The sequence below is a fragment of the Vicugna pacos genome, chromosome 7 (genome assembly GCF_048564905.1).
Source record: "Vicugna pacos chromosome 7, VicPac4, whole genome shotgun sequence".
In the NCBI taxonomy this organism is placed as follows: Eukaryota; Metazoa; Chordata; class Mammalia; order Artiodactyla; family Camelidae; genus Vicugna; species Vicugna pacos.
The window spans coordinates 38,218,472-38,232,044 of NC_132993.1; the positions used below are offsets into that span (position 1 = coordinate 38,218,472).

Sequence of the window (13,573 nt, forward strand, 5' to 3'; positions counted from 1 at the left end):
AAAGGAAGCAGTAAGACCAGGGCCCTTTCACTTACAAAACAAGACATTAAATGGTATACTTTGGTGCCTGTACTTGATTTATTTTCTCCATTTTTAAAATTGAAGTATAGTTGATGTACAATGGTATCTAAGTTACAGGTGTACAATACAGTGATTCCCAACTTTTACAGGTTATACTTCATTTATAGTTATTATAAAATATTGGCTACATTCCCTGTGTTGCACTATGTATCCATATAGCTTACTTATTTTATACATAGTAGTTCATATCTATTAATCCTCTACTCCTGTCTCTTCTCCCTTCCCTCTCCCCACTGGTAACCACTAAATTATCCTCTGTATCTGCAAATCTGCTTCTCTTTTGTCATATTCACTAGTTCGCTATATTTTTTAGATTCCACATACAAGTGATATCATACAGTATTTGTCTGTCTCTGTCTGACTTATTTCACTTAGCATAATGCCCTCCCAGTCCATCCACGTTGCTGCAAATGGCAAAATTTCATTCATTTTTACAACTAAGTAGTATTCTGTTTGGTGCCTGCACTTTAAACAACACACCAATAAAACGCCACTGAACTTCAATTCCCACTTCAGTCTAGGCGGGCATGTGCTTAGCTCTTAACCCCTCACCATGGACCCACTCTGCAACCTTGTCTCTAATGTTTGGAGGTTGGTTGTACAGGACAAAGAAAGGTAAACTCCATCAGCCATAAGAGGGTCTCTGAATAGACCAAGTCTCAAAGAACTGAGTCCCTGGGGGACCCACAAAACTTGGGAGCAGTTCTTGTAATTCCTCCACCTCCTGCTGAGTGTCAGGTGTGGTCCGAGCTCCAGCATCACCTTAGAAATGTACATTCTCAGCCTCTGCCCTAGACCCACTGAATCAGCTCTCTAAATGATTCTGATTCCTGCTGAAGTTTAAGAACCATGACCCAATGCACAGACTACATGATGGGTGTATACAAACTGAGAAATAAATGCGTGATGAATAAATGAAGAGTCTTCAGCTTTACAGAACCAAGGCCCCGTATAAGCTGCTCCCAGGTAATAGGTAAAAGACACCACAGTGTGCCCTCTTCGTGTCTGATGGACGCTGGGGCATAAACTGTAATGATCTGGTCGCGGTCTTTGCCTCCTGTCCCACTGTCCACACCTCCCGTAGTTTATGACCCTGCCCCATGGAGCATCGTTCTGTTAGCTGCCTGTGCCAGGCTCTCTCTGGCTTCCATGACTTTGAACACGCAGTCTTCTGTGGCTGGAATCTTTCCCTTTGTTCTCTTCCCCAAACCCCTAACTCCTCTTTTTTTGTGCAGCTAAACCCTACATACGCTTTTGGTTTTAGCTTAGGAAGTCACCTCCTCCAGGAAGCCAACCCCCGACAGGTTTCCACAGCATCCTGTGCATCCTCTATCAAAAGTGCATCTCTCCCCATCTGCACTCCTGTTTACTTGTCTTTCTCACTTGACTTTCTCACTAGCCTGCACTGCAAGCTCTGTGAGCCAGAGGACTCATCTATCTCAATCACTGCCATGCCTCCAGCACCTTGAACAGCGCCTGGTGAAGTATTTGTTCAATGAATCCTAACTATAAAATAATCTATGTGTGCTTTTTCACATTAGGTAATATATACCTGTTTTAATTTATTATTGATTGATTTCATTGACTCCTAGACATGAATAATTGACCATTAGCCCAGAAAAGAGGCCTGTGGATATAAAACAATAATATTTCTGCATTTTCTTCTTTAACAAAACTGCCCACTGAAGTCTTCTTTTTTGTTTTAACACGTGCAGACTCCTGAATGTTTGGTCCCTGCTCGAACCACTGGTCCCTGTGAAAGCTTGTGTGTGAAAGCCTGCTGCTCCTTTTACTTTTCAGATCAGAAGAAACATGAGGCTGCATGTAAGATTTGTGTGGAGAAGTCTGCCCACGCTAGACTGTGGGTCGTCTGAAGGAGGAGCTTCTGTCTCCCTTGGTCAGTCCAAAATCACCACACCCACAGCAGGACTTGGCACACAGCAGGTGCTCCGTCAAAAGTTCTAAGGAGTGAATTAAACAATGAAACCCTCCTCCAAAAGCCCAGGGCAGAAGCAGGATGTTTAAAGACCTGAGTGGACAGGGACGGACTCTGAGAGCAGCCGTGGTGGCTCTTGACAAGATCTTGGACAGAGACCCGAGACAAGGTGTCCTCGCAGGCTGGCTGCTCAGGCTCCATGGGGAGCCTGGAATGAGTCCCCTCACCTTTTGATGCCCCAATTAGCTCAACAGTGACATAAGGAAAACATGGACAGAAAGGGCTTTACACCCATCGATAATGAAAAGACAACACAGCTCCCCCAGCCTGCCGCCTGCTCACTAAGGAGCAATCAAAGCCCCCTGAGCAGCCGAGAGAGATGCTACAGAACACTTAGTGTTTTACCTGCCGCAACGACACTCATTCGAATCTGTGTTCAAAAGCCCCATCTAATTGTGATCAGGAATGTAATTTTCTGAGGAGAAACACTGCAGGATTCCAGGAAATTTATGCTGAAAATAAACTCAAAGCTAAAAGTAAAATCAAACTGAAATTACAGTTAACCTTGAGCTGGGCAGGTTGTGTATGAAGAATTAAAACTTGCCCAAAGAGAGACTGGCCTTAGCTTTTAGCTCCCAGGTAGTGATCTCTAGCCCCCCAGAATGTCCTGCCCAACAGGAGGGTCCTTTTTGGCCTGGGCGCTTTGCCCGACACTCTAACAGTGTGGTGTATGATGGGGGCTTTGGGCCACGTGATACCAGTTCCAACCTCCAGAGGAGCTGGAGACTAAAGGCCTTAGTGTGACCTCCGGGAGGGGCTGGACAAAAAAGGTCAGCTTCGCAGGAAGCAGGCGAATGACTGAGTCCTGGTAAATACTGTGGACACCAAAGGCTCAGATGAACCTCCCTGACTGGAAATACCCCGTGAATAGTGCCACATGTTGTGACTGAGAAGAGTCCACGCCGGTCTATGACTACACAGCACAGGACAGCAGAAACTCCACGCCTGGACTTCTTCTGGACTCTGCCCTAAGCATCTCTTCATAATTTTCATCCGCATGCTTTCCCTATAATGAACTGTGAATAATGACCGTGAATGTAACAGCATTCAGGAAGTTCTGTGAGTCCTTCTAGAAAACCAGTGCCCCTGAGGGGGGTGTGGGGAGCACTTCCAAAATGCTGGTGTCAGAAGTGAGGGTGGTTCCCCTAACTCTGTGGTTGGCTAAGTGCACAGTCAACCTAAACTCTCCTGAAACGTTAACCTCCCTATCATGACAGGTACAGTTTTCTTTGTTTGTTCTTCTTTAAAAGGATAGTGTTTGCCTCCTTTTGATATTAAAAAGTTCAACATGACAGGGTTTTGGACTTGGAGGAAATCACATTCCGAACATCCTACCTTTCTAAGTGGGCCACTTTTCTGCTTTGGCCCAAGAAAATTACACTGACCAGGAAAAGCCCTTCTGAGCTGAGATCCAGGCAGTTAGAAGGCAATTTAAGGGCTTTCTCTCAGGTTACACTGGTGGAACAAACAAGGAAAAATGTACCTGTGGCTAAGGTAAGGAAGAATGAATGAAAGGTTGACAGAAAACCACGATAAGGCTTTGGCTCCAACCTGGCAGAAGGCGCAGGATCGGGGACAAAGCAGAAGACATGTGACTTCCTGGGGAGAACGCTGAGCAGTGCCAGGACAGAGGGCCAGTTGACTTTGGCAAAATCACTCAGAGCTCAGTCGTGTCTCCTTGAGAGGAGGCTAATTTAGGTCCTAAGACTGACTGCAAGAGGCCAAAAGCAGAAACATCTATGGATCAGAATACTGCACAAGAAGATGGCAAGGCCAAATATTAGCTGAGGGAAAGAAGAGGATATAGGAGGTCCAAGTGGCTTACAGGTTGGACTCTGAGACTCAGAGGCCTGCCGTTGGTGGTCCTGGAAGTAGACTCACGCAGTAAGAAGAGCTAAGAGTTCTTATGGCAAAGAGGTGGACCAGAGGCGCCGCTGGCTTGACCAGTCTATTCCCTGAAAGGACAGAAATGTGTGTGCATTCTGACCATCAGTGTACAATCGAGTGTGGAGATAAGACCTAACATGGACTTGGCAGTGGGGGTGGAAGGAGGCCAGAGAGGATGGAGATGAAGGGGCCAGAGGCTAGGAAGGGAGCCAAGACACACCTGCCACAGGTGAGGTGGGCGAAATACAAAAGGGGAGAGAAGACTCCCCATTCCCCGCAATAACCTGAAATCCAGAGCTGGCGGGAGACAACGCCAAGTGCTAAACTAGGGTAAACACAATCAGCTTATCTACGAAACCAAAGAAAGAACATTTACAAAACTTCAGCTTAAATCGATGCAGAAGATGAGGGCACCTCGGGCAGGGGAAGACCCGGACCCAGAGGCAGGAATGCGCATTGTGTACTTAAACCTGGTGAAGGAGAAGCCCAGGGCAGAAGTTACAAAAAAAAAAAGGAGAGAACTACTGAGTGGGGAAAACATTTCGAACTTTAAGGTTGGACTTGTAAGGGCTGAAGTCTGATAGGTGGTACAACCGAGGTGTCACCTGCCACCTGGTGTCACCTTCATTCCAGGTTCCGAGTGACTGCTCATCCTAAAATAAAAAGGCAGGCCTAGAACATCACACTTTGAATTGAACATCTCATTTGATTTAGGATCATACTTCTAATGGTAATGTGAGACAAGTCATTAAAAGATGTAAACAAAAATGTTCCAAGCCTGCTTCTTCTTTGAAACAAGGGAAGATTGGCTTGATGTTAATTACAGAATAGCAGTTAGCTTTATATGATGTTTTCACACACACACACACACACACACACACACACACACACACACAAACACATGAACACCCCCATGAAGTCTGTACTCCTTGCCTGGATCTCTCCTCTTGCTTTATAATAAATGATTAGCTTCCTTAATAGGAAAACACAAAGTGGGTCATCCACAAAGTCTGTGATCTTCCCCTGGAAGGAAGCCACTGGCAGTCCCAGGGCACCAGTACTTCCAACCCCGTGTGCTGTCGGAGTCGCAGTGCTCTCCTGCACCAGCTCCCCCACCTACCTCCCAGGACCTCAGCGGGAAGGACACATCTGTGAATCCTCTGGCCTTCCCTCAAGTCCCTACAGCTGTAAAAACCACTGCATGGAAAGAAAAGAACGTTTCCTAGACTGGGAATCCCCAGACACTCTCCCAAACCGAACAAGTGAACGGAGTTTTTGCTCCGGTGAATTATATCCCAAGAAGGGGAGTGGAGGGGGGTAAACAGTTCTGAGATGCTTGTGGTCTGTAAGTGTCTGGGCTCCACTGCACTTCACATTTGTTTTCCTGGCTTCTCTGAAATGTGGGCCAGCCCTGACTGAAGAGGCCTGCTTTGCTGGCAGGTTACTTCATCCAAGAGTTGGGTCTGAGTTGGGAAGAAACCTATTGCTGGTGTTTCATCCAGCAGCCCGAGGTATATGCAGCCTTCTCTCCCAGGGTGACCCACACAGCCCAGCCCACCTCCTGGCCTCTCTGTGCCTGAAGCTGCCCAGGCTGATCTTGTCAGCACAGCTGAGTCAGGGTGGGGGGTGGATTTGGTACTGGCTGCTGAGGACCGCGAGGGAGGCTCTGTGCAGGGGGCTGCCTATTCCTCCTGGATCTCCCGGTTGGCAGCCAAGACACAGATGGTGAAGGCAACGTGAGTCTGGGAGAGGGAGGTGAAGATGAAAAATGAGAAAAGACACAAAGACTCAACATTTTCCCCTCAAGGGAGCCTGCATTTAAGCCCAAATATAATTCAAATAATTTCACATTCATTTTTTTCCACAGTATCCTACCTCCCTTGCTACCAGAAATGTCTCTATAACACGCCAGCGAAGACTAAGCAAAAAATTTGTAAAGAGGATTATCTAATTTGAGGATAAGTCAATTAACAACTCTAGGACTTAAGACACATTATCAGCGCAGCCAGTTAAAATTTTTATGTGATTCATAACTGAATTATTTTGCACCCAAACATATTCAATGAGTTAATGAAGCTAAATTATGCTGATCACAAAGACTTTCATTAAACACTACATTTTTATGCCAAATGATGCCATGATGTGTGGAACTGATTTGTGAAGAAAAAATGAGGAAAACTTAGAAAGTTTCCCAAAAGTGAAAAAAAAAAAAAAGTCTTGGCTAATATGTAGTCATTTCTTATTCATTTACAAAGTTTCTCAAGTTTTGAGGCAATGGACAATTTTCTATTATACATTTTGAACTGGGTGAGAGACCAAAATAAAATAAGTTCTCAAATCTAGATATCTCAAAATTAAATTCTAATTCATAAAAATCAGAATTATTATTCTGATCTTATAAGCAAAGCTGTCTTGTATCTATAACAGAGTTTTCCCTGTGGAACATGTCATATGATGAAGGAAACCCAAAAGAGGTAACATCCCCTCAGAGAAATACCTCCTTTATTCTCTCCCTTCTCTAAGTTACAAATACAGTGGTGCTTGGAAGGTTGCATTTGATTCTTTGTCCTAAAGGAAAATACAGATGTTTCTTTGGAGGATGAGGGGAAAATGAAAGGAATCAAATTCATACGAAATTCAAACATATGACCTTCCATGATATCAAGGCAAATCTTGTTAGTCCTACACTGACATAAAAAAGATCACCACCCTAGTCACAACTGTGTTTACAGGTTCATCTTAGAAATGCCACCAATGACATAAAACATACCGAAAAAAGTTTACATGTGTGGAATGTCACATGATTGCTGTTTTGTTCTTTTTAATATTATTTAAATGTCATACATTAACATATATTATTCTTATAAGACAAAAGCAACAGTTTCTTTAAAGGCTTGCAATGCAATCTTCACTTACAGTATTTCATTCAGTGTCACGAAAGAGAAATGGGGTCATTTTTTAAATTGCTCCACAGATTCATCTCATCTCTCTGATGAGAACAAGAGAAGACATTGATAATCAGAAAGGTGAGTGGCTGAGCTGGGGGCAAGATTCCCCACAGAAAGGAAGGGACACAGGACCACAGCACACCATGCCAGTACTGCCCACCTATCGTGTGCCAACGCAGCAATGCCTGCTGACCTCAGTCCCTGGAGAAGCAATCCTACCAGGCATTGAATACCTGTTCTACAGGTAAAGAATCTGAAACTCAGCAAGCTACCAGGGCCACACAGCTAGAGAGTGGCAGAGTTGAAGTTACATCCAGCTTGGCATCCCCCAATACATCCTCTGTCCATTGCTTCCTAAAGGCAACCTAGAGTCTGGTTCTTGCTTGAGATCCCCTGAGAACGTAATTCCCTTTCTGTGTTGACCTTGTTTCTTTTCTTTCTTCTGCCACACCTGTGCTTGGAAGAAAGAAGGAAACCCAGGATCTACCAAACATTGGCCACCCTTACTTGAAAATGCATGAAGATGCACCTCTTGGTTGGGGAGTGAGATTATCAGCAAAGTGTGTGACCAGCAGGATGGTCCAGCTCTACCCTCCTGAGCTCCCCGGCCTCTTCCAGGGGGTGGCTGGCCTGGAGCGTGCTGGGCCACTACACCATGCACAGCAGAACACAAGCCCACCTCCCACCATAGTCCATCCTCCAAACTTCACTGCACAAAGATCCCAAGAGCATTCCCATAAGCTCCCCAAACTCAGACATCAAGCCCCTCACACAGTGACCCCTGCTGTGCTGCTGGAGCTGCCGCGCAACTTTCAAGAGCAGACAGCGAGCATCTGCCTGGCCACCTAACAATTCTGATTCTGTTCATGTCCAAGTCATTTCTCATGACTTTTGCCAAGGTGCTCATCACATTCCTGCTCTAAGTCCAGGGATCATAATACGAAATAAGTCACCAAAGAGAAAAGAAATAGAAGTTTGCAAAAACGGACCAATCTCTGCAGGCTCACTCTCCAACTTTTGTTTTCAACACATTCCTTTGAAATGGGATGAAAACCAAAGGTGTAGACTGCTGGAGCCCTGGGAGAAGTACAGCCTTTCCATTCTGTTTGAGATAGAGACGTGTCCAATCCAAATCCGCACCTGGGGTCAGCGGGCTTCCAAAAGAGGCCTTAACCTTGTTAATCATTTAATTAATGGTAGAAGATAGGATAGCAGCCAACAATTACAGAGTACTTAATATGTGTGGGCGCTGGGTTGAGCACCTGCATTAATGTTCATAATCTCTGAATGAAGAGATTATGAAGATCTCATGAAAAATCTGAATGACAGCTCGTCAAGGTAGGCTCTTTTATTCTCTCCACTTCCTAGATAAGCAAACTAAGGTTTAGAGGGCTTAAATAATTATTCAAGGTTGTAGAGCTGGACTGGATTTTGAGCACTGGGAGACCATCAAGTTCTTAATTGCTGTGCTCTGTTTCCCATCAGACTTTCACATGATGGATATTTAGACTCCAAATGAAGCCTGGTTTGTCTGTCCAGGTGCTTAACTTACTCCAAAATGTTACATTAAGATTTTTCAATTTCAACAGACAAGGCTGGGGATGGGCATAGCTCAGTGGCAGAGTGCATGCTTAGCAGGCATGAGGGCCTGGGTTCAATCCCCAGTACTTCCATTAATAAAAATAAGTAATAATAAATAGTAATTACCTCTCCCCCAAACAAGGGTGAGGTCAATCTAGGGTGGGCAGGTGCAGGGAGGAGAAGGAAGCTAAACCCAGAGAATTCAAATTATAACCGGAAAATGGCTTGAAGGAATGAAACATATGGGTTGGAGCCAAATCGCTTGGCAGATACAGCCCTGTTCAGGGATTTGTGATGACAAGGACGGTCCTTCTTCCACCCCACTCTGAGCCTCCTTTACAGGACTTTATCTTTTATGTCCAAAGATCAAATAATAATTTTTTAAAAATCACATTTAACAAGAATTAGGGGGAATAAACTGGTGGCAATTAAAGAGTAAAAATAACTTCTCTGAGGCTTCAGACCACAGGAGTTTTCTCATTTTAAGAGGCACAGGCAGGTAAATCACTTAAATAAGGCCTTTTTAGGCTGTGTTCATCTCATGTTTCCTCCCACACCCGTGGTGGTTAAAGTTATAGACAGTCATAGCTCTCGAACCCATGGAATTGTGCAATAAATGCAAGTACAATCAGGCCAAATTCATTAACTCACAAATGCCACCTTGTCGTATGGAAGTCAAATCCAAGTTTCCTTTGTAACCAGTTGCTTTATATGGAAGAGGGTTAATCAGAGTTAGAAAAGGTTACAGAATCCATAGTCTTAATGAGAGACCTTCCTTCCTCCATCCTCAAGTCCCGTTTCTACTCTCCTCTGACCTAGACACAAAGTCTCATAGTTAGCCAAGATCCGAGGAATCCTTACACCACAGCCATGTTTTCCATGCGCAGATTTGTTTGGGACTAGGCGATAAGAAAAACCTGACGAACTCTTCTTTAGACCTAGAATAACCAAACTCACCCAAACACCCAAAGGCAGCCATAATGATTTGAGATTCCCACCTCTGCCCTATACCATTGTGTTTCAAGGCCAGAATTTGGGAAGTACTCCTTAATCTTAGAGTCAAGAAGTTAACACCTGGAAAAATCCTAGAGAATCACTAGCTCCCCAGTGAACCTGCAGACACAAAAACAGAATCACCTATAAGAGATAGCTGTGAAATCCTTCCTGCAATTTCCTAATTTGGAACATAACACGGGAGTGAGTCAAGATGAGACCAGTCTCAAGATGAGAAAGCAGCAGAGGTGTTTACACTATGCTTTAGGGGACCTTGTTTTGTATACCAAGAGATCTGATACCCTCTATTCCAAGGTCAAGTCTATCCTTGGTCTGTAACCCAAGCCTGTTTCCCAGATCACTGTACTTACCGGTAGAAAGTGGCATAGTCTACAGTTGAGTGGCAGGTCTGAAACTCCCAGGATTTGAGTTTCTGGCATTCCCGATGGGCTCGAAGCTTCACCTTCACGGTCCCTTGACACAGTTCAGGCACTGGTTTTCTCTTGGGTCTGTTGCAGAACTCATTGGATTCCACCCTCCAAGACTCAGCAAAGTCATCGACGTCAAACTTGAAGTTTCCGTCTCCACCAATTAAGTCATCACGCTTATGTCCATTGTAGTTGCCACAAAGACCACAGAGTTTGCCTTTCAGATGGGGGGCAGCCATGACTTCTACAAAACTGTCTCCATCCCAGGATATTTCCAAACCTAGAGGAAAAGAGGATCAACCACTCTTGAATCCACCAATAATTCCCAAGTGTATAGATCTGTACACTGCACATTTGACCGTCCTCTAAAATGGAAAACATTAAGGATCTAACCAAATTCTTGATTACCTCTTAATCTTGCCATATCAAACACTGTGTGGTATTACATGAATCACTTCCTTATTGGGGCTTAGAATTTTTTAAATGTATAAAGTTTGCCCTAACAGTGATATCTGATGTGCCCTAGTTTGATTTGTAGGTGACTATTCATTGACCATGTTCCTTTACGGTTTAAATTTTTGTCCTTTTCTAGAGTAGCTGAGTTGGTCCAAATCATATTTTCATTTATCCAATGACTACTATAATATAGACATGGAAAGATAAAAAGATGATGGTTTTCTTAATGTAATTTTTTTCTTTATCCAGCCCTCCATATGATTATACCAAATGCCAAGTGAAAATGTCCAAATTATTTGTTACAGTGGAAGAGTACAGTAATAAATATATAGCTTCTGAACACATCCTCTTCAAAAGACAACACTCATACAAATGAAAAATGTTTGCTCCCTTGCTATTTTATAGTCATCCCTGAGACATGCTGACTGTTTAATCCATGATTCCCAGGGTTGAGTTGTTATGAGCCCTAGGTTGGGGCCTCCATGTGTGGGCTGATCATAAGCATCAGCATTTGAGGAGGTGTTGGAGGCTACCAGATCATGGGCAAAAGTTCCTCTTGTGTGGGACAGAGTCAGTGGAACAGCACTCTCTTGTTCACCTAGGAAATGGTCTCCACTCTAGAAGGTAGAGATGTAGGCCCCTCTCGGTTTGCTTAATGTACCATCTAAAAAGTTGGAGGACTTGTCTGAGAACATTCATATATTCCTCCAGACTTGCTGACCCAAAGCTTCCAGGATTTACTCTAGCCAGAGACTGTACTGAGTGGTGGAATTTCTATGTCACATGTTGGACAACCAGGTTCTGCTGTCACACAGCACAGATCAGTCCAACCAGAGGGTTAAGAAGAAATGTTCTCATATTTATCCTGATATCGTATGTGAAGACACTGTCCAATAAGACAAAGGAGAGGGTTTCACGAAAAGCCATTGGAGGCTCAGCCCAGAGTAAATGATAACTCTGGTCAGAGTTTTTCTTTATGTCTCAAGTGTGTAGTGGAAACTTTTCTTACTGTTCTCCTAGTAATATCCTGGCAGTACTCAAGCCCCTAGTGAATGGATGAACTAGGTACCAATTCTGTGGCATGAGCACCAAAAGAAGGTTTCTTCCCTGAGACTTCTCCTTATTCACTGTCACTGTCTCCTGAGAGTGACAGCCCATAAAAGTCCCCTTTTAACAACAAAAATATAGAAAGTCTTCTTAGCTGTGGGTATTTTAATTTTACCCTCTTGGGTTTCTGATAAAACCTAGCCTTTGATTTAGTTTGTTCTGAGCCTGTGGAAGGGGCAACATGACTCTTTTTAGACGACTTCATCTTCATTCTTGAAGTATCAATATTAGCCTGATGACACAATGTTCAGAAGATGCTCAGAAGTCAGAGGATAAGGCAATGATGAGAAAGAAGAAATGGGTGGGGAGGGAGGGAATGGATCTTGTCCGAATATAAAATTGGCTTGAGGCAACATCAGAGTGATGTAAGATCGGTAAGAAATGCCCAGAAGTAAGATGCTAAAAGCTAATATTCCCTAAGCCAATATGCTAAAGTCAATATTCCCTTGGACTTGGTCCAGGAGGAGAAGCCCAGCCAAACAGCATTCCTGTGAGTAGGCCACACAACGGCCACAAGAAAGAGTTACAGATCCGCTTTAGGGAGAGTGATTGGTAGAATAAACCAGTGGCCTAAAACTGGATTTCTCAAGAGGTAAACAAAAAGGCCTATATGGAAATCACTGTATGATAAATGAAAAGAATGGAAGCATTCTCAGTCCAAGGCAAATGGTAGAGAAGATTTCTTGGGTGGGAGAAGAAGCTCAGTTCCAAAACGCAGTTAAATAGAGTTGGGTAAAAATCAAGGAAGAAGGTCATCAGAAAGTCTCTCTTGGGCACTTGACAGTAACTGAGTGAAGAGAAAACAGTCATGGGACAAGGTGATCAGAGCAAGGACCCACTGCTCGTCTATCCACACACTGGACTGACCACCTGTGTGGATCTCAGAGAAGATGGTGTCAATTCTGACAGCCACAACTATCACATAAAATGACTTCTATTTCTTCATACCCCATCACCCAACACATTGTCTGGCACATAGTATATACTCACTAAATGAATGAATTACCCTGTAAATTGATACAACAAATCTGCAAAGCCAAAGAAATTTGTGAATTTCATGCTAGTTAAGACACTGAAATAACATTTTGAAAAAGGACAAGCAAACCATAATAAGATTTGTAACGCACTCTCTAAGGTATAGAAGAAACTTGACCTCCTAAGCCTGTAACTAGGCAGCTGCCCAGCCAGAGAAACGAGGGGAGAAAATCAATTCCATACAACACTCTAACTTTTAGAGACTAATTCCAAAGATTCTCCACATTGCAAAATTTTCCAAACTACAAATCTCCTTCCTAGACAGCAGGCAAATGCTATTCTTCCAAGTGCCACATTGGTTGAGAATTTACATCCAAAGGAGCTCCAACAAAATTACTGGCAGTGATATAATAAATTTGAGACTTTGGGCAACTGAGTTCATGGGAACTCAACTCACAGTGAACAAGCCAATGATTCTTTCTTTGCAATGGACTGCTGGTCCAGGCATGCTTGGGAAGATGCAGACCCACTGTGTTTTTAATAAACTCTTCTCTCAAGACTCTAGACATCTCTTTCATGAAACATCGTCCCCAAAGTAGGAGAATAATTTGTAATTCACTCTCCTTTCCTCCTCTTTTCTTTGTTATTATTCTATTAAGAGAATTTTCACCGAACAATGCTGGGCTTCAGATTGTGGGAGGATGGCTTATTTGATGACAGATGCCTTTGTCTAGTGCTGTATACATATATATACATATGTGCATGTGTGTGTGTGTTTGCAGGATTATTTTTACCCTTAGCATGAGTAAAGTCCATACAAAGTAAATTACATTAGTGACAGGCAAAAAATTTATAAGTCGTAATTGGGGAAAAAAAAAACTGCTCTCCCAAAAGATATTTTAAATAGGCATCTTATGAGATGAAAACGTCGTGGAAGCGCTTAGAGGTTGGGGTTAGCCCTTTCTGCAGCTGGGATGAGTTTCCCAATTCTCTGCATGGGACATTTGTAGAAATCACTGGCAGAGTTAGAGGCCAGAGCTGAAGCACATGTCTCATCTGGGATGTGAGCAGCGGCCACATTCCTTCCACTGTATGAAGAGCCTTCCAATTTTCCCTTCTCA

The 13,573-nt window shown here is 43.5% G+C and overlaps 1 protein-coding gene across 4 annotated transcripts in view; it reads right to left on the reverse strand.

Moving 5' to 3' along the window:
* BMPER (BMP binding endothelial regulator) overlaps positions 1-13,573 on the reverse strand; it is a 233,619-nt gene that overhangs the window by 52,632 nt on the left and 167,414 nt on the right. For 3 of the 4 annotated variants that reach the window (XM_006201883.3, XM_015237306.3, XM_072964689.1), the window contains one exon: positions 9,858-10,194. In XM_006201883.3, the coding sequence (XP_006201945.2) occupies positions 9,858-10,194 (337 nt within the window). Of the gene's footprint in view, positions 1-9,857; positions 10,195-13,573 lie in introns of those variants that run through there. The other variant, XM_072964690.1, reaches the window with a different exon arrangement.